General features: G+C 44.3%; 1 protein-coding gene across 1 annotated transcript in view; it reads left to right on the top strand.

The window, feature by feature from the left end:
* Positions 1-26,131, top strand: part of LOC126092640 (KH domain-containing, RNA-binding, signal transduction-associated protein 2-like) — a 675,125-nt gene that overhangs the window by 550,732 nt on the left and 98,262 nt on the right. Inside the window, exon 3 of the mRNA XM_049908362.1 lies at positions 18,898-19,044. Coding sequence (XP_049764319.1) covers positions 18,898-19,044 — 147 coding nt within the window. The remainder of the gene's footprint in view (positions 1-18,897; positions 19,045-26,131) is intronic.

The following is a 26,131-nucleotide window of genomic DNA, read 5'->3' as shown; positions in this document are numbered from 1 at the left end:
GTGATCGTCGAGGGGACACTGAATAGTGCACGGTACATCCAAACCGTCATCGAACCCATCGTTCTACCATTCCTAAACCGGCAAGGGAACTTGCTGTTCCAACAGGACAATGCACGTCCGCATGTATCCCGTGCCACCCAACGTGCTCTAGAAGGTGTAAGTCAACTACCCTGGCCAGCAAGATCTCCGGATCTGTCCCCCATTGAGCATGTTTGGGACTGGATGAAGCGTCGTCTCACGCGGTCTGCACGTCCAGCGCGAACGATGGTCCAACTGAGGCGCCAGGTGGAAATGGCATGGCAAGCCGTTCCACAGGACTACATCCAGCATCTCTACGATCGTCTCCATGGGAGAAAAGCAGCCTGCATTGCTGCGAAAGGTGGATATACACTGTACTAGTGCCGACATTGTGCATGCTCTGTTGCCTGTGTCTATGTGCCTGTGGTTCTGTCAGTGTGATCATGTGATGTATCGAACCCCAGGAATGTGTCAATAAAGTTTCCCTTTCCTGGGACAATGAATTCACGGTGTTCTTATTTCAATTTCCAGGAGTGTAGTTTCATCTGATTACAGCGGTTATGCCTAGGTTTTACAGGCAGGATCCGCTCTTCCGTTCGATGCTGAAGTGCTATTCCAATACAGTTAAGAGTGCTTCACCAATACCAAGTGGGATGATGCGTGAACAGGAATCTGGGTGAGGAGGGCGTATGTGCTGGGGTAGTCCATGCAGACGCTCAGAACCACTGAGCCAGGGAAGCGTAGAGCCGGCTGTTGTGGCCGAAAGGTTCTAGGCGCTACAGTCTGGAACTGCGCGATGGCTACGGTCGCAGGTTCGAATCCTGCTTCGGGCATGGATGTGTGTGATGTCCTTAGGTTAGTTAGGTTTAAGTAGTTCTAAGTTCTAGGGGACTGATGACCTCAGATGTTAAGTCCCATAGTGCTCAGAGCCATTTGAACCATTTGAACCAGGGAAGCGTAGTGGTTAGCGCATCTGCTTGATGAGCAGGAGACACAGGTTTGAACCCCGGCCTTGGTACAAATTTTCATTCGTCGCTTCAGTATTCTTAAATACATCACAAACTGTTGTGACTTGAGAATGTCTTTTGAACTATGTACACTACTGGCCATTAAAATTACTACACCAAGAGGAAATGCAGATGATAAACGGGTTTTCATTGGACAAACTAGAACTGACATGTGATTACATTTTCACGCAATTTGGGTGCAATGATCCTGAGAAATCAGTGCCCAGAACAACCACCTCTGGCCGTAATAACGGCCTTGATACGCCTGGGCATTGAGTCAAACAGAGCTTGGATGGCACGTACAGGTATAGCTGCCCTTGCAGGTACAACACGATACCACAGTTCAATAAGAGTAGTGACTGGCGTATTGTGACGAGCCAGTTGCTCGGCCACCGTTGACCAGGCGTTTCCTATTGGTGAGAGATCTGGAGAATGTGCTGGCCAGGGCAGCAGTCGAACGTTTTCTGTATCCAGGAAGGCCCGTACAGGACCTGCAACATGCGGTCGTGCATTATCCTGCTGAAATGTAGGGTTTCGCAGGGATCGAATGAAGGGTAGAGCCACGGGTCGTAACACATCTGAAATGTAACGTCCACTGTTCAAAGTGCCGTCAATGCGAACAAGAGGTGACCGAGACGTCTAACCAATGGCATATCTTACCATCACGCCAGGTGATACGCCAGTATGGCGATGACGAATACACGCTTCCAATGTGCGTTCACCGCGATGTCGCCAAACACGGATGCGACGATCATGATGCTGTAAACAGAACCTAGATTCATCTGAAAAAATTACGTTTTGCCATTCGTGCACTCAGGTTCGTCATTGAGTACACCATAGGAGGCGCTCCTGTCTGTGATGCAGCGTCAAGGGTAACCGCAGCCATGGTCTCCGAGCTGATAGTCCATGCTGCTGCAAACGTCGTCGAACTGTCCGTGCAGATTGTTGTTGTCTTGCAAAAGTCACCATCTGTTGACTCAGGGATCGAGACGTGGCTACACGATCCGTTACAGCCATGCGGATAAGATGCCAGTGATCTCGACTGCTAGTGATACGAGGCCGTTGGGATCCAGCACGGCGTTCCGTATTACCCTCCTGAACCCACCGATTCCATATTCTGGTAACTGTCATTGGATCTCGACCAACGCGACCAGCAATGTCGCGATACGATAAACCGTAATTGCGATAGGCTACAATCCGACCTTTATCAAAGTCGGAAACGTGATGGTACGCATTTCTCCACCTTACACAAGGCATCACAACAACGTTTCAGCAGGCAACGCCGGTCAACTGCTGTTGGTGTATGAGAAACCGGTTGTAAACTTTTCACATGTGAGCACGTTGTAGGTGTCGCCACCGGCGCCAACCTTGTGTGAATGCTCTGAAAAGCTAACCATTTGCATATCACAGCATCTTCTTCCTGTCGGTTAAATTTCGCGTCTCAAGAACGTCATCTTCGTGGTGTAGCAATTTTAATGGCCAGTAGTGTACGAGTACATCACAAACGGTTCAGACTTGAGAAGGTCTTTGGAACTATATAATTTCATCAGATTTTTTAATTTTTTAATATTCAGATGCAATTGGAGATCATAAAATGAAAGCAGTGCTTTTTGCCGATGACCTGATGTTATGGGGAAATTGCGAGAAGGAGGTCCAAGAGCAGTTAGATGCATGGGAGGCAACGGCAGCAGAATATGGAATGCATTTCTCTGCAAAGAAAAGTGAAATAATCGTCACAACAAGGAAGAAGAATAGGCCAAATGTGGATATAACTTGTGGAGGGGAAAAACTACAAGTGGTAGAGAACTTCAAGTACCTGGGAAGCGTGATTGAAAGTAAGGGAGGAAACGCAATGGAAATAAATGAAAGGTGCAGAAAAGCAGGGCAGTTCTAGAAATGCATTAGGGGGCTTATTTGGAGCAAGGAGGTGCCACAGAAATCCAAGCTAATTATATACCGAACCTACTTTGTCCCCATATTGGCATACGGAAGTGAGACATGGGTAACGCACGAAAGCGACAAAAGTAGAATACAGGCTAGTGAAATGAAGTTCCAGAGGAGCAGGTTGGGTGTAACAAGACGAGACAGATTGCGAAATGTGTATGTGAGGGAAAGACTAAAGGAGGAACCAGTACAGGACAGGATAGAAAAATCAAGACTGCAGTGGTATGGACACATGAAGAGAATGGATGAGGGAAGAATTCCAAAGAGGATGTTTGATCTGCAACTGGAGGGGAAGAGGCCCAGAGGAAGACCAAGGGATAGATGGGTGAAGGGAGTGAAGGAATGTGTGATGAGAAGAGGAGAGAACTGGACGAAGGTGGAAGAGGGGGAATGGTGGAAAGACAGAACACGATGGAGAGGCTTGTGTTCCAGACAGACCCAGCCAGTGGCTGGAAACTGTCCAAGATGATGATGATGATGATGAATATTTATGGTACGTGAAGTTCAGGACTCACATATCAATCGGCCAGAGCAACTCGACTCAGCACTCAAAAATTCTCGAGAAAATCGAGTGTGAAATTTCTCCAGCGTCTTTATTTCCCTACAGCAAGGTAAATTTTTCGATAGGCGCTGTGGTTAACTAATAAGGTATTCACGTGACATGTGGGCAGCTAGAAATAGATTCTTGGCCAATGCAAAGTTTTAAACAACGATTCATATTTCACGATCATTTCCTTGAAGCCTAAAATACATACAGGAAGACAAAGAGTCAGTAGCACTCGACACTGCTAACCGAAGTTTCGAGTCTCGTTTCGGTCATTATTTTCGTCGTATTTTCGCCATTTAGTTCGAATACGTGTGCCATTCAAACATCAGATTCATAAAATACACTCCGGGAAATGGAAAAAAGAACACATTGACACCGGTGTGTCAGACCCACCATACTTGCTCCGGACACTGCGAGAGGGCTGTACAAGCAATGATCACACGCACGGCACAGCGGACACACCAGGAACCGCGGTGTTGGCCGTCGAATGGCGCTAGCTGCGCAGCATTTGTGCACCGCCGCCGTCAGTGTTAGCCAGTTTGCCGTGGCATACGGAGCTCCATCGCAGTCTTTAACACTGGTAGCATGCCGCGACAGCGTGGACGTGAACCGTATGTGCAGTTGACGGACTTTGAGCGAGGGCGTATAGTGGGCATGCGGGAGGCCGGGTGGACGTACCGCCGAATTGCTCAACACGTGGGGCGTGAGGTCTCCACAGTACATCGATGTTGTCGCCAGTGGTCGGCGGAAGGTGCACGTGCCCGTCGACATGGGACCGGACCGCAGCGACGCACGGATGCACGCCAAGACCGTAGGATCCTACGCAGTGCCGTAGGGGACCGCACCGCCACTTCCCAGCAAATTAGGGACACTGTTGCTCCTGGGGTATCGGCGAGGACCATTCGCAACCGTCTCCATGAAGCTGGGCTACGGTCCCGCACACCGTTAGGCCGTCTTCCGCTCACGCCCCAACATCGTGCAGCCCGCCTCCAGTGGTGTCGCGACAGGCGTGAATGGAGGGACGAATGGAGACGTGTCGTCTTCAGCGATGAGAGTCGCTTCTGCCTTGGTGCCAATGATGGTCGTATGCGTGTTTGTCGCCGTGCAGGTGAGCGCCACAATCAGGACTGCATACGACCGAGGCACACAGGGCCAACACCCGGCATCATGGTGTGGGGAGCGATCTCCTACACTGGCCGTACACCACTGGTGATCGTCGAGGGGACACTGAATAGTGCACGGTACATCCAAACCGTCATCGAACCCATCGTTCTACCATTCCTAAACCGGCAAGGGAACTTGCTGTTCCAACAGGACAATGCACGTCCGCATGTATCCCGTGCCACCCAACGTGCTCTAGAAGGAGTAAGTCAACTACCCTGGCCAGCAAGATCTCCGGATCTGTCCCCCATTGAGCATGTTTGGGACTGGATGAAGCGTCGTCTCACGCGGTCTGCACGTCCAGCACGAACGCTGGTCCAACTGAGGCGCCAGGTGGAAATGGCATGGCAAGCCGTTCCACAGGACTACATCCAGCATCTCTACGATCGTCTCCATGGGAGAAAAGCAGCCTGCATTGCTGCGAAAGGTGGATATACACTGTACTAGTGCCGACATTGTGCATGCTCTGTTGCCTGTGTCTATGTGCCTGTGGTTCTGTCAGTGTGATCATGTGATGTATCTGACCCCAGGAATGTGTCAATAAAGTTTCCCCTTCCTGGGACAAGGAATTCACGGTGTTCTTATTTCAATTTCCAGGAGTGTATATGTGAAATAGCATACATCTATCATCTGTATAAAACATGCATAATATCACTCACAAAAAATAGTGTTTCATTGGAAATATAAATAATTAATTACTGATGTTTTGTCCGTCTGTTTAGCGGGCCTGGGCTCGATTCCTGGCCGAGTTGGGAATTTTCTCCTCTCGTGGACTGGGTGTAGTGCTGTCCACATCATCATTTCATCCTTGTCACCGGCACGCAAGTCGGCCTGTGTGGCGACGAATGAAATAAGACTTGCACTCGGCAGCCGAAATTTCCCGGATGGGGCCTTCCGGCCAGCAATTCCATACGCTCATTTCCATTTTTATTTACTGATGTTTTATAAGAGGTTGTTAATAAAGATAATTTAACTTAAACAACTTTACAAACAGTTTTTTGTCTTTTATGTATTTTACTCTTCTAGCTCGTAGTATCTGTTTAAAACTTCAACACGTCCAGAACGCGAACTACCAGAAAGCAAAACCGACCGTAGAAAATAATGATTTTTACAGTATTAAAAGCACTCGGGAAACATCAAAGTAAATTTTCTGGAGAATTTTTGAAACTTTCTTCGAATTGCTTCGTGGATTTATATTCGAGCTCTGATCTTCATGCTCCATAAATACAAGAAAATACAAAAATCTGATTACATGTTGTCTCGACATCCACTTGGCTCTTTGATGCTCTTATGTTTTCAAAAAGTTCACACGGATATTTCGCGATATTTCGTGAAACGTAAGGTCTCTGAGCGATTCGCAGCTCTAGTGGATATGATGGTAGGTGAGAGCCTGATAAATTGAGTGCTGGAACTAACTCCTCGTTTAAACTGAAAACTCCGTCCTTGTTTAATTCCTTTTTATGACATGTTTATTCCAGTACACTTTACTTTAATTATGACGTGTATGAAACATGGAGTTTGAACCACGAAACTATATTTCATTTCTTGATTATATGCGTGACACTGCTCGATGACAGTCTAACTGCTTTCTGGTATTGTCTGGGGTGTAGCTGGTGTTCTTTGTCTCATTCCTTCACTGTTCTGATCGTTCCCTACAGTTTTTACCACTCTAGTACCATGCAAGTAATTCCCTGATATCTTAATAGATGTCCTATCATCTTGTCCCTTCTTCTTATCAGTGTCATCAAAATATCCCTTTCCTCACCGATTTCTTGAAGAGTGTTCTTATTAAATACCGTATCAGTTCACCTAATTTTCAACTTTCTTATATAGCATCACATCTCAAACGCTTCGATTCTCTTATGTTCCAGATCTCCCAATGTCAATGATTCACTGCCATACAATACTCTGCTCCAAACGTACGTTCTCAGTAATTTCTGATTTATTTCGATGACCTCCCACTGTGAATTATAGTACGATTTTTCAACCTTTCATTTATTTCCGTCATTGTTTCTGCCACTTATAGGTTGAACAGTAGGGGCGAAAACCTGCATCCCCGTCTTAAACCTTTTTTAATCCCAGCTCTTCGTTCTCGGTCAACCAACCACTTTGTTCCCTCTTGGTTCTGAAGCACACTGTAATTCATCCATATTTTCATTTTACATTGTCCAAGGACCTCTCTAGGGTGACATACCGTATGAGTGTATATTGTTATTCTTCAGTCTTGCCTCCATTATCAAGCGCATCATCGCTACTACCTCTTTCATGCCTTTGCCTTTCCAAGAGCCAAACTAATAGTCATCCAAACAGATCCGAAATTTTCTCTTCCATTCTGCTGTATATTATTTTCTCAGCAGATGTGATGCATGAGCTGTAAAACTAATTGTGCGATATTCTCGCCCTTACCTGTCACCATCTTCGGACTTGTGTGGATGATATTTTTTATAAAGTGTCATGGTACGTCGCCAGTCTCATACACCCTACATACTAGCATGAATAGTCGTTTATATAGCATTTCCCCCAACTATTTTAGTCCGCAGCTCGTGGTCGTGCGGTAGCGTTCTCGCTTCCCGCGCCCGGGTTCCCGGGTTCGATTCTCGGCGGGGTCAGAGATTTTCTCTGCCTCGTGATGACTGGGTGTTGTGTGATGTCCTTAGGTTAGTTAGGTTTAAGTAGTTCTAATTTCTAGGGGACTGATGACCATAGATGTTAAGTCCCATAGTGCTCAGAGCCATTTGAACCAACTATTATAGAAACTTCTTCTTCCTAATTTTGTCTCAAGTCTTTCAGAGACTCTAGTACTAGATTATCAATGTCTTCCATAACAACAACAGTCTCGTCTTTTGTCGTGTCACGAGACAAGTCCTCCCGCTCATACGGGCCTTAATTTTAGTCTTCCCACGTATACACTCCCTTTTCTGGATATAACTGTGGAACTCCCATTGCACTCTTATAGTCACCACCCTTGCTTTAAGTTTCACCGAAGATAGACTACCATCTCAAGTTACGTACGCAGCTGGTAAAGCTCCTCTTCTTGTGTTAACTTTGTACTTGGATTTTTGAAGCATCCACACATACATAGTCATTGTTAACTTGCTGTGTGACTTTGTATGCGTCCTCGACAGATTAACTACTGATCTACGCATATTTATAGAATGGTTACCGGCCTCCAACGTGACTTTATGTCAGAGCTATATTTATCATCGAAAGTTTTTTTCACTTTTCTATATGCTTAGTCAGTCCTCCCTATCCCCATTCCTTTTCCGATTTCTTCATATCTTTCCTGCGGCTATTTCGGGTTGGCTGTCCTGCACTTCCTATATATTTCAATCCTAAGGGATTATATTGCTATATCCTAGTCTTTCCCTTAAAATTTCTGTACCTCCTCCTTTCGCCGATTAACTGATGTATTTCTTCTCTTACCCATGGCTTCTTCAGTTTCCTTCCTTGTATCTGTGTTTTTCTTCCCATCATCTGTGCCTCACTCTTTAGAAATTTTCATTCTTGTTCGTATTAACTGCCACCGAATTTTCATTATTTCAATATCTATAGCCTCAGAGAACTTCAAGTATACCTCTTCATTCCTCAATACTTCCGTATTCCACAACCTTCCACACTGATCCTTTTGTACGATTCTCTTAAACTTCAGTCTACTCTTAGTCACTACTAAACGCATATCTGACTCTGTATCTTGCACCGCGGTGAACATTAAAATGCAACATGTGATTTAGGAATCGGTCTGACCATATGTAAACCGACTGGCATCATCTGGTGCCTCTGGGATTTTCCAAGTATACCTCTTCGCCGTTTAGTTCTTGTACAGACTGTCTGCTATTATCGCTATTACTATCTGACATTTGTTGCACAACTGAATTAGTCTCACTCCTCTCTCATACTTTGAGGCAAGGCCATATTCCCCTGTAGCCCTTTCTTCTGTTCTTCCTCCTACAACCACGACCATCTCCATTTAGATAATGAATTAAACTTTCGGTGCCCTCATATTCCTTCTGTACCTTTTCTTCTGCTTGCGGCGTCGGAATGTGTACCTGAACTACTGTTGATGGTATTGTTTTCTTGCCTAATCTCTTGAGAACCCACCTATCACTGAACGGTTCACAGTTACTGTCTGTCCTACTTTCCTATCCATAATGAATACTATTCCCATTTTACCATTTTTTGCTGCTGTTGATATTACCCTGTCCTCATTGACCAGAAATCCTTGTTATTTTTCCCTTTCACTTCACTGATCCCCACTATATCTAGACTGAGCCTTAGCATTTCCTTTTTCAGAATTTCTGGTTTCCACATCATGTTCAGACTTCTGACATTCCTCATCCCAGCTCTTAAAACGTTTCCTTTCATTGGTTATTCAATCTTTTTCTCATGATCATGGTCATCACCTCCACAGCCTCCCCCCCCCCCCTCCCCACCCCTTGACAGTCCGATCTGGGAGATCCTAATGGGAGACTAGTCCAAAATCTTTAGCCAATGGAGATATCATCATGAAGACTTTTTCAATTACAGGCCACATGTCCTATCGATACACAAGCTGTGTCTTCAATGCATTGGTTCCCATTCCATTCTCAATTCTCATGTACTTGATCATTGATGATTATTTCGCCTTTTAGGGGCAGTTCCCCACCAAAAAGGCTAGAGAGAGTACCGAACCATTGTCCACCATCCATCTCTTTCACAAAGCCACTGGCAGAACGAGGGTGACTTCGTCCACCATTGCTAATGATTTTTATTCAAAATTCAAGAATTGTCGAGATTCGAACCCAGGACCCAGGACGTTTTGATTATTAGTCGAAGACGCTATCCTAGTTCACTATTTTGTTTTCTTTTTTTTTTTTCTTTATTGTAATTTCATGCCCCATATGGCCAGGGGATGGTTGGCAGCGCCACAGTTCGCCATTCATCAGCTGAGTGGTTTTACATAAATACGAACATATAAAAAGAGGAACTCAAAGATAAAAAGGGGAAAAAGGGGGACACAACAATACAGAAAATGGAGATAATGGAAGCTAAAATAGTTCGCAGCTCGTGGTCGTGCGGTAGCGTTCTCGCTTCCCGCGCCCGGGTTCCTGGGTTCGATTCCCGGCGGGGTCAGGGATTTTCTCTGCCTCGTGGTGACTGGGTGTTGGGTGATGTCCTTAGGTTAGTTAGGTTTAAGTAGTTCCAAGTTCTAAGGGACTGATGACCATAGATGTTACGTTCCATAGTGCTCAGAACCATTTTGAAGTTAAAATACACATTAACATGAGGACATGCACTGGTGGAAAATTAAAAAGTTGATATAAAGTTAAAAGAACACATCTGGCAACTCGTGGGGCACTTAATATACACTGGAGTCAAAGACAAGTTAAAAGTCGGCCACTGTATAAAAACACACAGAGGCAGACACGGAAAAAAAAACTACTGGAAACGAAGGAGCACTCACGAAAATAAAAACCACTGGTAGTGACCTGCCAAGAGAAGGGAGGCTGGAGAGGAGGGAAAAAAGAGGGAAGGAAGGTGCGTGGTGTGGGGGAAGGAGAACTGGGGAGGGAGGAAGAGGAAAAATGGGGGCAGGAGACCGGTGGGGCAGGAGATGAAGAGGGAAGGCAAGGCAGGAGGGAGTGCAGAGACACAGAAGGGGAGCATGGGAAAGGGAGGAGGTGTAGGAAGGAGGAAAACCGCTCAGAGGAAGGGGATGGAAGGGAGGGGAGAGGGAGCCCTTAGGAGTAGGGGGAGGAAAGTGGGATGAGTTGGTGGGAAGAGTAGATGTCAGGGCGAAGCTCATCATCCGGCAGGGGCAGGTGCTGGAAGTTGCGGTAGGAAAGGAGGTGGAGGATGTGGAGATCAAGAGCCATTCACTTTTTTCTACATGTTTTTCATTTTTTTTCAGTGGTTCTCTGCGGGTGTCTCATAACGTCTTCCAGATTCGGTCGACGAGAATATCACTGTATTTTCTATTAAGACTACGGCACAGCTCGACATTCAGTAATAATAGCAGGGAAACCAGAATTCAGGACTAACAGGGTGCTTGACACTGAAGGTGCACAGTCTGAGTGACAGGACTGGTGCAAATCCATGGAATAACAGCCTCACTAGGAGCTGAGCAACAGGTCGCTAGGTGGCAGTGCACATCAAAGCACTGCACGGAAATAAACGGGAGACCAAAATGTATATGTTCCTGAACAAAAGTGAACGTCTTTGTGCGGCCTGTAATCCCCCAAAGTTTTTCGGTGAGGTCCTAAAACCCCCGTGTAAACTACAAATATTCCATGTTCCAAATCGTATAACTGGTTCTCATTCTTTTCGTTTATTATGTACTATGATATTCCGAAGTTTCCTCGTTGTCAGTTTACCGTTATCAAGTTTTCCATGATGGAGTGGACACCCATCGCTATCCCTCAAACTTGTAGGATCAGGTTCTTATTTATTTTCGGAATAATTTTCCTCTAGTTGCGTTCTGCCTCTAATGATCTCGATGTCGATGGAACATTAAACTCATTCTTTCTTCTTTCCTTCTAGATGCGCTGGTTTCCCTACAGCTGTCAAAGTTATCTCGCAATTCCTTAGAAACGTGAAAAGACGAAGGGTAAGGAGTTGTAAGATGGAGCACTGTGAGACGTCTGGCTCATCATCCAGACCTGTCCGACTTGCGTGATCCTGCCAGTAATTACGCTACCATCTGAATATCTCTTAGTCTCATACGACCATAGAGGCATCTCCGCGTGGAAGTACACTGCTTCTGTAAGGTGCTGTAGAAGTTAGATAGTTATACTCGTATATAATAATTAACCTGAAACCTTTGTAATTGAAGTCACTCTTTATGATAACAATTTCAAGATAACAGTAGTTCAATCTGTACTCACACTCGTCATTGGTTTTACAAAACTATATTTACCGCACTTGGTGTCACTCAGGAATGCTTCCATTGAAAAACGATGAAGTTAAATCAAACACCGTTTGGGAGACTTATCATTTGTCATCATGTGTGAACGATTATTAATGATAAACACTTGAGGCTCATGTAATCGACGATTTTCCTACATAGATTGTTACTGAATCATTTTCAGTGAATTACTTCCCTAATATGACTTATGTCACTTTATGTATTCACAGTAATTAATGCGAATTTGTTTTGCTCAAGATTCTCTCCACTTTTCCTCGCAACACACTACCATACTCCATTCTCAGATTTTACAGCCAGAGAAATGGCCCGTCCTTTCATACCGAAATACCAGTATTGTCGTCACCATAATCCCCAACTAATGGCCGGCTACCGAAGGTATTGGCCGCCCGGTGGATATGATACCCTCGGACGCTGTACCAATCCTTTGGTTGGGAAGCTGTAATGGCTGACCTTTATTAAGTCGAAAGTGCGGATTGCCACAGCCACGCAGACCGCACTAATCAGCTTTCCGACGCTGCCCTTTATGACACAACGGAAATGATCGAGCTAAATTTCGACAGTGTAGCTGGCCACGTATTCAAGTGATGACCTAATCCCCTTATACTATACTGAATGAACGTAAGTGTATTAGTCGAGAGTAGTTAATTCCGCATGTGGTTTTCTGTGCTAAAGGAATAAAATTCGATTTGCTGTACAGCATAAAAGCAATAAAACTATACTCAGATACTCGCCCTGTACCTTTACTTAAATGTGCTAATACCAGGATCAAGATAATTAAATAAGCGTTATTTTCTGGCATTAAGTATAGTTGCCACAAGTGTATTTTGTTCCCTTAATGGAATAATAAGTATGCTTGCACGAAGGAATGCACTCAGTTACTTGAAATACACTGACGTGCTAAATCCATGCCACTCGCTAAATCCATGCCACTAAACAAACCAGAAGAAAACGCGTGTACATTGGCTCTAGAATTCGAATACTGCGCGGTTTCCAGATCTACTCACTTCACTAAACTATTTGTCTACCACACGAGAATCGTGGTAAATACACTGAACGTATGGGGGGGCATGTATGACCACTATTTTATTAATAACTGAATAATTGTTGGGAGGTATGTGGAGAAAACGCATTTTCTTGTTGGTATTGTTACAACGACAAAGTTGTCGTAGGTCGACTAATTGTAATGTTATGACTAGAAAAACATTTTATTTTCAAGAGAAAACATGTACTACATTACTTTAACGACTGAGAGCCAGATCCTAACCTAGCGGGAACAGCACGCTAAGGGTTAAGTATCTTGACAGTCTCGCGCTTAACAGTATTTTTCAAAAATATTCGCTATTGCTGCACCTCACCTCGCTACAGTATTCCGAGACACTGTGCAGACGATGAATTGCGTTGCTGACATTTGGAGATTTCGTGTTCAAAATAATCTCTCGAGACCGGTTTTGCAGGTGGTTATAAGACTCTGTAAAGTCGCAGCCGGGGTCATGAGTTCGATGTAGTGGGATTGCAATTCCAGGATGTGCACAATGCGAAATGCGCGGAACTGACGTATTTAATGAGTACATTTCTCTCTGTATACTATGTTCTACTCCGTGGCACCGACCAAATAGTTTCATTTCAATGAGTAAAACGACACAGATGAAGACCGAGTCACACAAAACCAAGGTCCTCGAAATGCTCGGATTTAATATCGTGCGCCAGTATTGATTCAACAGTGACCCATCGATTTACGTCCACTGCCATCGCGAAAATTATCAGACATCATCCACTGCCTTTCCACAGTTCAGACGATGCGGTGCACACGTTAAAATTAATGTCTTTGCGCAAGAAAACCGATACACAAGCCACGCTTCACGTATTCTGTGAGACCTGAGTTTCTCTGTGTGTGTACGATGTTCAAGTAACTTACGGGAATGCATCCGGGTGACGTCGTCGACAACCACGGTATCTGACAGGAGAACATCCCTCCATTTTCAAGGTAAAACAGCAGAAATTAAGCGCTTTTCAAGGGAACTTAGAACCTCGGTGTTCAGAGAAACGCTGGATAGATAACACTCACGTACACTATGAACACTAGCGCCATCGCAAAACAAAGACGACCGACGTCAGAAGTTATCGATAGTGAAATTAATGATCAACAGATGAGGTAGCATCAACTCTGTCCCTCTGTTTTTTTGAGACGGTAGAGAGCAGGATTCCATGCATAATTTAAACAAAAACCACTATATCTGTTTACAATTTGACTTGCTAATTTGATTTCGACAGCTTCTTTAATAACGCTATCCCACTAGCTGGAATGGCGTGCCAGAATCTCCGTGCTGTTACATTCTATAGGATGACCGGCGGCAAGACAATGCAATGGCGGATTTGATCGGCTACTGTAAACCTTACAGCCACATACGCTAAGTACGGCGGTCCTCCACAGTTCTGATAGTCTGGCCAATATATGAAATGCCACATCTGCAAGAAATACGCTAGAGACTCCCCTCACGCAAATCACTAGCACCCCTCACGGAACCTAAAAGAAGCATCATCTTAAGTGATCGCCGAGAAACACACTTCGCTGAATATTTCCGCAAAATATGACAAATTTTGTTCTATATGCTCCCTGAATGAGGCAAAAATTCCGTAAACTTTGGTGCCACGTCGGTCTTATCCTCACTTACTCGGTGCACAGTTGATCGATAGCACAGCGCACACCTGATCTGTCTTGCACTACAACCATTCTGACGAACGGTGACTTCGACATAGACTAACTCAACTGACAAACGCTCAGGAAGTCCGCCCCGGTAGCTGAGTGGTCAGCGTGACAGACTGTCAATCCTAAGGGCCCGGGTTCGATTCCCGGCTGGGTCGGAGATTTTCTCCGCTCAGGGACTGGGTGTTGTATTGTCCTAATCATCATCATTTCATCCCCATCGACGCGCAGGTCGCCGAAGTGGCGTCAAATTGTAAGACCTGCACCAGGCGAACGGTCTACCCGACGGGAGGCCCTAGCCACACGACACTTCCACTACAACGCTCAGGACACGAGATGACATGGGTCCTGTGAACCAAGGTACGAGGTACCACTTCACATTGAGTTGTATGGTGAAAACTATCAGCCTGCAGACACAATTCAGTATGAGTTTGCTTCCTATACGGGGCATGTTCCAAGACGCCAAGCACCATCTTGGCCCTTCAAGGGGGGGAAGACAGCCATCATTTCCCATCTCCATCATGAAACAAATGTTCGCGTGGATTGAATTCAGGTTTTCTAAAATTTCGTTCAAATTCTCACTGCCATGAGGCTGAACAACACCACTATCGTCTACGTACCTGAAAAACCACACAAGTTTCAAAGCCGCTGACTCCCAGGCATGTTGCTCTAAATCTTCCATAAACGAACTGGCAATAACAGGTGACAACGGGCATCCCATTACAGCTCTATCGCTTTGATCGTAGTCCTGGTTATTGAATATGAAGTAAGTGGGTGTCGACACACGTAGCAGTAGGAGCGTTAATTCTGCACCAAACTTGACCTCAGTCGTCCATAACGAATAAGACAGAGAAACACGAATGAGGAGAAAGAGTACATCAAGTCTTAACAGAATATCGGAGTCATTCAAAAGCGTTCCCTCTAATCGACGTCAGAAATCCGCCGAGTTCTTAGTATGGTAATCACACCGACCTACCATAGGGCTCAACGGAGTAGCAAGCAGTTTTGCTACACGATATGTCGGAGCACCTATGCTAAAATCGGACGAAGAGGAACCCCCACTTTGTGGCCCTTAGGGTGCCGTATAACCTATGGGGATCAGCACAATAAGGGTTAAGACTCTTGATAGTCTCCTGCGATAAGGAACTTTTCATTAGGAGATTAGTAGTCTTTCTGTCAACACTTTTTATGGGGTCTTCACCAATCTAGCGATGTGCTGAATCAGACAGCAAAAACTGCATTTTTTTCATCATAATCCCGTTTGTCCAAAATAACGGTTGCATTGCCTTCGTCAGCAGGTAAATTAACAATATCCGGATCAACTCTAAATCAACGTAAAGCACCCGTCTCAGCTGCTGTGATACTACTCTTGAGAGGAAGCGCGCCAGTCAACACACCCCGACTTGGCACACATGTTACTTACTGTATGGAAAGAAATACTACGGAAGTATGAGTCAACAGCTTTCTATTGGAGTGCTAGTGCTGGACAGAGAAGGATGAGGGAGGACGAGATAGACACGCATAGGGGGAGGAACAGAGAGCAAAGGGGAGAAGGCCGAGAAGATCGGTGGGGAGAGGAGGAGGTTTACAGAGATAGGGGCAGGAGGTGAAGCACAGAGAGGGGGAGGTGAAGCAGGTGGGCGTTGCAGGTGGGAAGAGAAGATGAATAAATAGAAGGAGTAGGGTGAGACGGAATGATGGAAGACTGGAATAAATCAATACATGGGCAACAATAAGTACTCATGCTCATAAATTAATGATAATTACGGAATGTGGTGATACACAACGTGGCACTACACAAAACTGCCGTTAATAGCATAGGCAGTTAGGGAACACACACGACACAAATCTGTAAGTCCACGGTATTGATGATAAGTTGAGAAAACCGTCCCAAAACACACGTGCTACAAAACGCCACTGTTTCCTGCACATGTATCCCGACATCAATATGGAATATGATCACCATGCACACGTACACTGGCTGCACAACCGGATGGATCAAATGGTAGAGCAGCTGCTGGGGTATAGCCTCCCATTCTTGCACCTGCCTGTTGGAGCTCCTGAAGTGTCCTAGGGGTTTGAAGACGTACAGCGATACGTCGACCGGGAGCATCCCAGACGTACTTGATGGGGTTTAGGTCTGGAGAATAGGCAGGCCACTCAGTTCGCCTGATATCTTCTGTTTCAAGGTACCCTCAGACTTCAAGAAGAATATAATAATTCCAATCCCAAAGAAAGCAGGTGTCGACAGATGGGAAAATTACCGAACGATCATTTTAATAAGCCACAGCTGCAAAATACTAACACGAATTCTTTAACGACGAATGGAAAAACTAGTAGAAGCCGACCTCGGGGAAGATCAGTTTGGATTCCGTAGTAATACTGGAACACGTGAGGCAATACTAACCTTACGACTTATCTTAGAACAAAGATTAAGGAAAGGCAAACCTACGTTTCTAGCATTTGTAGACTTAGAGAAAGCTTTTGACAATGTTGACTGGAATACTCTCTTACAAATTCTAAAGGTGGCAGGGGTAAAATACAGGGAGCGAAAGGCTATTTACAATTTGTACAGAAACCAGATGGCAGTTATAAGAGTCGAGGGACATGAAAGGGAAGCAGTGGTTGGGAAGGGAGTGAGACAGGGTTGTAGCCTCTCCCCGATGTTATTCAATCTATATATTGAGCAAGCAGTAAAGGAAACAAAAGAAAAATTCGGAGTAGGTATTAAAATCCATGGAGGAGGAATAAAAACGTTGAGGTTCGCCGATGACATTGTAATTGTGTCAGAGACAGCAAAGGACTTGGAAGAGCAATTGAACGGAATGGATAGTGTCTTGAAAGGAGGATATAAGATGAACATCAACAAAAGCAAAACGAGGATAATGGAATGTAGTCAAATTAAGTCGGGTGATGCTGAGGGAATTAGATTAGGAAATGAGACTCTTAAAGTAGTAAAGAAGTTTTGCTGTTTGGGGAGCAAAATAACTGATGATGGTCGAAGTAGAGGGGATATAAAATGTAGACTGGCAATGGCAAGGAAAGCGTTTCTGAAGAAGAGAAATTTGTTAACATCGAGTATAGATTTAAGTGGCAGGAAGTCATTTCTGAAAGTATTTGTATGGAGTGTAGCCATGTATGGAAGTGAAACATGGACGGTAAATAGTTTGGACAAGAAGAGAATAGAAGCTTTCGAAATGTGGTGCTACAGAAGAATGCTGAAGATTAGATGGGTAGATCACATAACTAATGAGGAGGTATTGAATAGGATTGGGGAGAAGAGAAGTTTGTGGCACAACTTGACCAGAAGAAGGGATCGGTTGGTAGGACATGTTCTGAGGCATCAAGGGATCACCAATTTAGTATTGGAGGGCAGCGTGGAGGGTAAAAATCGTAGGGGGAGACCAAGAGATGAATACACTAAGCAGATTCAGAAGGATGTAGGTTGCAGTAGGTACTGGGAGATGAAGCAGCTTGCACAGGATAGAGTAGCATGGAGAGCTGCATCAAACCAGTCTCAGGACTGAAGACCACAACAACAACAACCTCCGCGATGGCAGCTCGGTGGGGTCGTGCGTTATTATCCATCAGGAGGAAGGTGGGACGCACTGCACCCCTGAAAAGGCGGATATACTGATGCAAAATGACGTCCTGACACACCTGACCTGTTACAGTTTCTTTGTCAAAGACATGAATTGGTGTACGTGCACCCATCATTATCCCACCCCACACCATCAAACCACGACCCCCTCACAGGTCCCATTTAAGGACATTAAGGGGTTGGTATCTGCTTCTTGGTTCACGCCAGATGAAAACTCGGCGAGAATCACTGTTCAGCCTATACCTGGACTCGTCCGTGAACATAACCTGGGAGCACTGTTCCAATGACCATGTACTGTGGTTTTGACACCAGGCTTTATGGGCTCTCCTGTGACAACAGGTCAGTGGAATGCACTTTGTAGGTCTCCGGGCGAATATACCATGTCTGTTCAGTCGTCTGTAGACCGTCCGTCTGGAGACTGTTCCAGTGGCTGCGGTAAGGTCCCGAGCAAGGTTATCTGCAGTACTGCGTGGCCGTCTGCGGGCACTGATGGTGAAATATCGGTCTTCTTGTGGTGTTTCACACTGTGGACGTCCCGTTCTGAAGCGCCTGGACACGTTTCCTGTCTGCTGGAATCGTTGCCATAATCTCGAGATCACACTTCGTGGCACACGGAGGGCCCGTGCTACGACCTGTTTGTTTGACCAGCGTCCAGTCGCCCTAGTGTTCTACCCATCATAACGTCATCAATATGTGTTCATTGAGCCATTTTCAACACACACTCACCATTAGCACGTCTGGAAGCGTCTACACACTTACTCGCTGCACCGTACTCTGACTTGCACCAACACACCTCTGCGTATGTGGACTGCTGCCAACGCCACCGTGCGACGACCGCAGGTCAAATGCACGGCATGGTCATACCCCGAGGTGATTTAACCCGCAAACCGCACACCACAGCGTTGTTTCACTGTGTAAGAGCATTATTCTTAATTTATGAGCATGATTGTAGTAAAAGCAAGCACTTATTCCTATATGCGGCCTAGATCTGTACCTTCACGCCCCATGTTGCAGGAGGAGGAACTGCGGTGCTCGGGCGACCCCAAGTTCTCGCACCTGAGCGATGACCTACACGTCGAGATCACGGCGTTCGCCCCGCCGGCAGAGGCGCACGCACGCATCGCCTACGCTCTCGCCGAGGTGCGACGTTTCCTAGTACCGGTGAGTACACAGTCTTCTTAATATGCACTGCACTTTCCTTCAGTGCTTGGCAGAGCTTGATAATTATATTAAAAAGGACAAGACATCCTAATGTTATGCAAAATTATACAGGGTGATTCAAAAAGAATACCACAACTTTAAAAACGTGTATTTAATGAAAGGAACATAATATAACCTTCTGTTATACATCATTACAAAGAGTATTTAAAAAGTTTTTTTTCACTCAAAAACAAGTTCAGAGATGTTCAATATGGCCCCCTCCAGACACTCGAGCAATATCAACCCGATACTCCATCTCGTTCCACACTCTCTGTAGCATATCAGGTGTAACAGTTTGGATAGCTGCTGTTATTTCTCGTTTCAAATCATCAATGGTGGCTGGGAGAGGTGGCCGAAACACCATATCCTTAACATACCCGCATAAGAAAAAATCGCAGGGGGTAAAATCAGGGCTTCTTGGAGGCCAGTGATGAAGTGCTCTGTCACGGGCTGCCTGGCGGCCGATCCATCGCCTCGGGTAGTTGACGTTCCGGTTTCATAACTAACCTTTTTCGTAGGACTCTCCATACAGTTGATTGTGGAATTTGCGGCTCTCTGCTAGCTCTGCGAGTCGATTTTCCTGGGCTGTGAACAAATGCTTGCTGGATGCGTGCTACATTTTCATCACTCGTTCTCGGCCGTCCAGAACTTTTCCCTTTGCACAAACACCCATTCTCTGTAAACTGTTTATACCAACGTTTAATACACCATCTATCAGGAGGTTTAACACCATACTTCGTTCGAAATGCACGCTGAACAACTGTCGTCGATTCACTTCTGCCGTACTCAATAACACAAAAAGCTTTCTGTTGAGCGGTCGCCATCTTAGCATCAACTGACGCTGACGCCTAGTCAACAGCGCCTCAAGCGAACAAATGTACAACTAAATGAAACTTTATAGCTCCCTTAATTCGCCGACAGATAGTGCTTAGCTCTGCCTTTTGTCGTTGCAGAGTTTTAAATTCCTAAAGTTGTGGTATTCTTTTTGAATCACCCTGTGTTTATTTGGTTCCGAAGAGGATTTCGGCTTCTTAGCCCATCTTCAGGTGATAACTGAATGATGCAAACACAGATAAAAATGATGTAAACTTACACGGAGAGGTAACACTCGTACTACAGCACCATTAATGTCTCAGTTTAGCCGGTGAGTCCATAGACGGTAGTACAAGAGGCATACAGTACAAATGGCCATGCCTTGCTGCCCGAGTTTTGTGATAATTAAGCCAGTCCGTCCTTGAACTGACTTATCTTCCTATCTGTTATGTGGAGATGTTCTCATAGTTTTATTTCCCTTAGCAAAGCAGTAGCAACGCCGCCGCATTCTAAAAATACAATTCTACTGTCATGTTTTACGTAATGATGTGGGAAGAAGCTTTTTGAGCAAATTATTTTTTTAAATGGATGCCATTATGGTGCTGTTATTTAAGAAACACTGTACAATAAACTTGCTCACACTGGTGTAAGCCAACTACTACTAATGGTAAGAGAGCATGGTCTACCGCACGACTAGATCGAAAGGCATCCTGTCGACAACTGGAGACTATAGTGCACAGTCTGTAACTAGAGCGTACAGTACAGGGCGTATAAGACAGTACATCTGGGCTTATGCCAAAGTTACTCTTTTATTTATTTATATCATATTTCCTGGCATTGTAAAATTACTGAAAGATAGCATTTATGACCTGTAGACCCCCCCCCCCCCTAATCTCTTTCTGACAAAAGGCAACTTTCGGCAGCAAATATTTATTAGTAACGACTACTTTAATCGCGTCAGAATAAATATGCTTTCAGTACATATCTCCCTGCTGACGTCACAAGCGATTGATGCCTCGGCACCTGATCCCATTGGCTCTGAAGGCGCCAAATGGTCAATCAATCGCCTTTGCTAGCCAGAGTGGGAACCAACCGCTCGCTCCTTACTCCGTACTTATTGCAGTGCCGATACGTTCACTTCAGCTATGTGAAATAGCGAAGCTGGTAATAAAGTAAAATACGCTCTTAGCTGCTAATAAGGTGTACCTTACTAGAAACATTTAACAACTCTTGGAAAAGAAGATGAGTTGGCAATCTGAATATGGTATTTGTGTAGAAAACTTGATAATAGAAGTTGAAGCTGATCAATAAATACTAAGCTGGTATTCTGTGTCATACTTTTGTTAACTTCCAGTATTCCCAGTAGGTTCATCTTTCTGCTTTTCTTAAGGGAGGTAGGACGTCAAACGGGCCGACTTGGAGCAGGACAGGCATCACAGGACATTTTAATTTCCAGTGTCTATACTTTCACAAATAAATTCATAAAACTTTGTCAGCATCACCAGGAAGGTTTCAGGATTCACACTCATTGCAATGGAAGCTCGAAAACATAACAAAATAGTTTTTTTTACATGTGAAATTTCAACATTTTTTCAGTTACTAATGGCTGCATTTGTTGCTATAGGTACATATTTTTTCATAAGTTACAGAGATTCTTCGATGAATTTTGCACAGCATACATACCATACTTACAGGTGAATGAAAGTTTAGAATTTATTTAATTTATGAAAAAACGAATGATCTGTTGTACTTTAAACTTCATGTTTACAAAAAAAAAACTTGGTTGTTCATTAACTCAATTTTTACCACAGATTTTAATAGATTTGGAAAATTCTAGAGTTTCATGCACCTTCAAGTATGGTTTGTATGCTGTGCGAAATTCATCGAACCATCTCTCTTACTTATGAAGAAAAGTCTACCTATAGCAACAAATGCTGCCATCAGTAAGTGAAAAAAATTATGAAATTTTACATGTAAAAAAAATTACTTCGATATGTTTTCGAACTTCCACTGCTATGAGTGTGAATTCTGAATCTTTCCTGGTCATGCTGACAAAGTTTTATGAGTTTCTTTGTAAAAGTGTAGGCAGTGGAAATTAAAATGTCCTGTGGTGTCTCTCCTGCTTCATGTCGGCCCGTTTGACGTCCTACCCCCATTAACAGAATTGAGAGCTTCAGATAGTACGACATATGAGTGTATTTCTGTTAAAAGATGGTCAGAAAAAGTTGAACCGTTCGTCCTTAATTCCCAGATCCTCTCGTATTCAGAAAACCTCATTGTCACAGCTCTACCTCACTGAACAATACAAACTTTTTCACACTGCATGTATGTGATGTCATACGCAGAACTAGGTGCCAAGGATGGCACTTCATCTTTACTATTGAACAAAATTTTGATATGGTATTGTTGTTATAAAAAGCAGGTCTACAGTTGCCAGACTTTAAATTTTTTGCAAGGTTACCTGAAATGATGCCAATAAATGGGATTTAGCACTAGGATTTTTAAGTACTGACTGATTGCTGCTCACCAGTGCACAGTACACAGTTTCTTCGTTCGCCGTACATTATCAGTCAGGGCAGAGCTATAAGCCATTGATGGAAACGATATGTCTAGTTGTCAACTCTTCTGTTTGAAAGGCCGTTTCAAATAATGAAACAAATAAGTTGTGTGGCCATTAGGTTCTGTTTCAATTATCTCTTGCTAGTGTATTTTGCATGTAAATTAAGTTATTATTGTATTTTTTCGACCGTTGAAAAGACATTTTCTGCGGCTACTTTCCATGCTTGCGCGTAGCGCAGTGGTTAGCACACTGGACTCGCAATCGGGAGGACAACGGTTCAGACCCGCGTCCTGCCTGCTGACATTTAGATCTTCCGTGATATCTCCAAATCGATTAAGGAAAATGTCGGGATGGTTCCTTTGAAAGGCGCACGGCCGTTTTCCTTCCCCATCCGTCCCTAATCCGAGCTTGTGCTCCGTCTCTAAAGACCTCGTTTTCGACGGGACGTTAAACACTAATCTCCTGTTCCTACCGCGCTTGCATTACTTCGAACTAAGACGTGGCTCCACCTAGTCATAATACCAAGTTATTCATCGATACGGCAGGGTTTACGGTCTGTTTTGACGAGTTATACGACGGGAATTATGTGTTTATGGGAAAGGCTGCGCTACTAGTGGGGTATTGTCGGGTTCCTGTGGAGGCTGCGCCTGTCTAATATCTCGTTCATAAATATTATTTATGGAGTGGCAATCAGAATCTAATTATGGATATACAAGCAGAGATAAGCATCCTTTAAGCTGAAGAAATGCTAATAATACGAATAACTCTGAAACAGGAACAGGGAAATTAAAGGCTCTGAGCACTATGGGACTTAACATCTGAGGTCTTCAGTCCCCTAGAACTTAGAACTACTTAAACCTAACTAACCTAAGGACATCACACACATCCATGCCCGAGGCAGGATTCGAACCTGCGACCGTAGCAGTCGCGCGGTTCCGGACTGAAGCGCCTAGAACCGCTCGGCCACCACTACCGGCGGACATTAATGGTAAGCCTCCTCAATAACATGCCTAAATTATTCTAAAGGCATAACATCTCAAAACAATTATTAAATATGATGAAACGGTAGTCAGTTGGCTTCAGAGATAAAAATAGTACGTAGTTTCCAGAAAAAAGAAAACCATCGAGCTAAAACTAAAAAGGGAAACTTCTAATTCACAGGACACAGAATGTAAGAAAAGAAAATAATGGAAAGTAATTGCACCATTACACGAGGTAATGAAGCTTCCTTCGACCTAATAAATGTAGAGGACTCTTGGAGATTATTACAGGATGGCAGGCAAACATAGACATTAGGAAAAACTAGAGAATGAAGGTCGGCATGTTAGAATTTGAGATGCGTCCCTGCAGACGTGTACCTCGAAGGTAAGTGGAAGAATAGAATTTGAGGTTTTAGAAATTGAACAGAATTGAAATTCTCAATCACTCCGACCAACCTCTAGCAGCTGCTAGTTCAGGGTTGTCTAATTAGTATGTTCTGTCATTTTAGCGTCAGCGATTTCTTACGCATTTAGTCATCGACCATGCAACTCCATACTATGCGTTCCGTCTAGGTTATTAGTTACTGTTGTTGTTATAGGACCGTGATGGGGATAATGTTCAAGTGATTTATGTCCTCTGGCGCTGCAGTCCGGAACCGCGGGACTGCTACGGTCGCAGGTTCGAATCCTGCCTCGGGCATGGGTGTGTGTGGTGTCCTTAGGTTAGTTAGGTTTAAGTAGTTCTAAGTTCTAGGGGACTGATGACCTAAGATGTTGAGTCCCATAGTGCTCAGAGCCATTTGATCCATTTTTTTTTATTTATATCGACGTGAGGACTCAGGTCACCATTTCATAACAGTTGTTGAAAATGGAGGAATACGCCTCCTTCAGTTGAATTTTTATCGAAAACTAAAGTATTTCCGTAGAAAAAAAAAGAAATTTCGGAAGAAACACACAAATAACTATTTTATAAAGCTTCATAAATCCTAAAATTCTGCACATAGTCTTTACTGTAGACCTCCGTTAGTTCGCGACATGTGTCACCGTTACAAGAGAAAGAAATCTTACAACGTAGCTGGTAAAATTTGTAAACAATGAGTGCGTAAAGCTAAAACTCAGTGCTCTCGAGAGTGTTTTCGAATATCACACCCATCTCCTTTGCAAAAAGCTGCACCACAATGCAACATTATGAGCCCTTTACATTAAGATTTTTGGGCAGTTCGTAACTGAATAGCTGAAGCTTCTGTTGTTCAGTACGGTATGCAATACAAATTTGTTACCTTTAAAATGATCGACGTTCCGAAAAGGCACGAAGAATTTAGACAGTGTGGATTGTTCCGCTCTCATTTAATAGTTATGAATATGACGGCGAATTACATATTACTGATAAGTGTCAGAAACTGTCACTTGCTTCATTCTCGCCGCCTTTTTGCTGATATTAGCACCATAGTTATGCCAATCTCACCACAATTTATTTTGCACTTTCCCTACCATTGCTACAGTGTTCTTGTTTTCTTTGAATTTTGTCGCAATCCTCTTCGCAGTCTGTAGCAGGAAATAAGGGCTCATCTTTCCTCCTGTCTTAGTCGGAGAAGTCTCTCACCGAACACTCAAACCCACGGACTTGGCTGTGTAATACGCTTTTCTTCCTCCACATCATTCCACGGGTTCGGATAGCGTCATTAGTCGCAATGGATATCGCTTGAGATGAAAGAGAACCTTATAAACACTTAAAACAGCAAAACCGAAACTACGAGCTATATTTCTAGTTAAGCAAATCGAAACGACAGAACCAGCTATGCGTAAGAAACTCACTGTTACCTTTCATACGCGCTCGCGTTAGTTTTAGCAGCGCGGCAGCGTGGCTGGTGCTATCTGCTCAAGTGCCTTCTTTCATTGTCCGGTTTCCGACGGTTGCTAGGCAACGGCACGACGCTACTCACCTGTCAGTACCACAGACTATTGTTTATTAGTGTGAACACTCTCTTCTCCCTCATCCCACCTCCTGTACGTGTTAAACAGGTAAGTTAACATTGTTATTTAGATTAAACCTTCCTCCTTTTGTGCCGGCCTTGGTGGCCGAGCGGTTCTAGGCGCTTCGATTGCACCCGTACTATATTTCCATGCACCAGGAATTGCATGGCGACGACTTTGGTTGTCGTGTACAGTTCTGCCACTGGGCACAAGAGAAATTACGGGACGATGACAGAATTTTTCCATCCGTTCTATTTAGCGACGAAGCGTCATTCATCAACAGGGGTAACGTGAACCGGGATAATACACACTACTGGGCAACGGAAAATCCACGATGGCTGCGACAAGTGGAACATCAGCGACATTGGCGGGTTAATGTATGGTGCGGCATTATGGGAGGAAGGATAATTGGCCCCATTTTATCGATGGAAATCTAAATGGTGCAATGTATGCTGATTTCCTACGTAATGTTCTACCGATGTTACTACAAGATGTTTCACTATATGACAGAATGGCGATGTACTTTCAACATGATGGATGTCCGGCACATAGCTCGCGTGCGGTTGAAGCGGTATTGAATAGCATATTTTATGACACCATACCACGGCCCGCACGTTCACCGGAACTGATATCCCCGGATTTCTTTCTGTGGGGAAAGTTGAAGGATATTTGCCATCGTGATCCACCGACAACGCCTGACAACATCCGTCAGCGCATTGTC

Source organism: Schistocerca cancellata, chromosome 7 (genome assembly GCF_023864275.1).
Source record: "Schistocerca cancellata isolate TAMUIC-IGC-003103 chromosome 7, iqSchCanc2.1, whole genome shotgun sequence".
Classification (NCBI taxonomy): Eukaryota; Metazoa; Arthropoda; class Insecta; order Orthoptera; family Acrididae; genus Schistocerca; species Schistocerca cancellata.
Note: the sequence above shows the minus strand (reverse complement) of the source record. Positions and strands in the feature narration are given on the sequence as shown.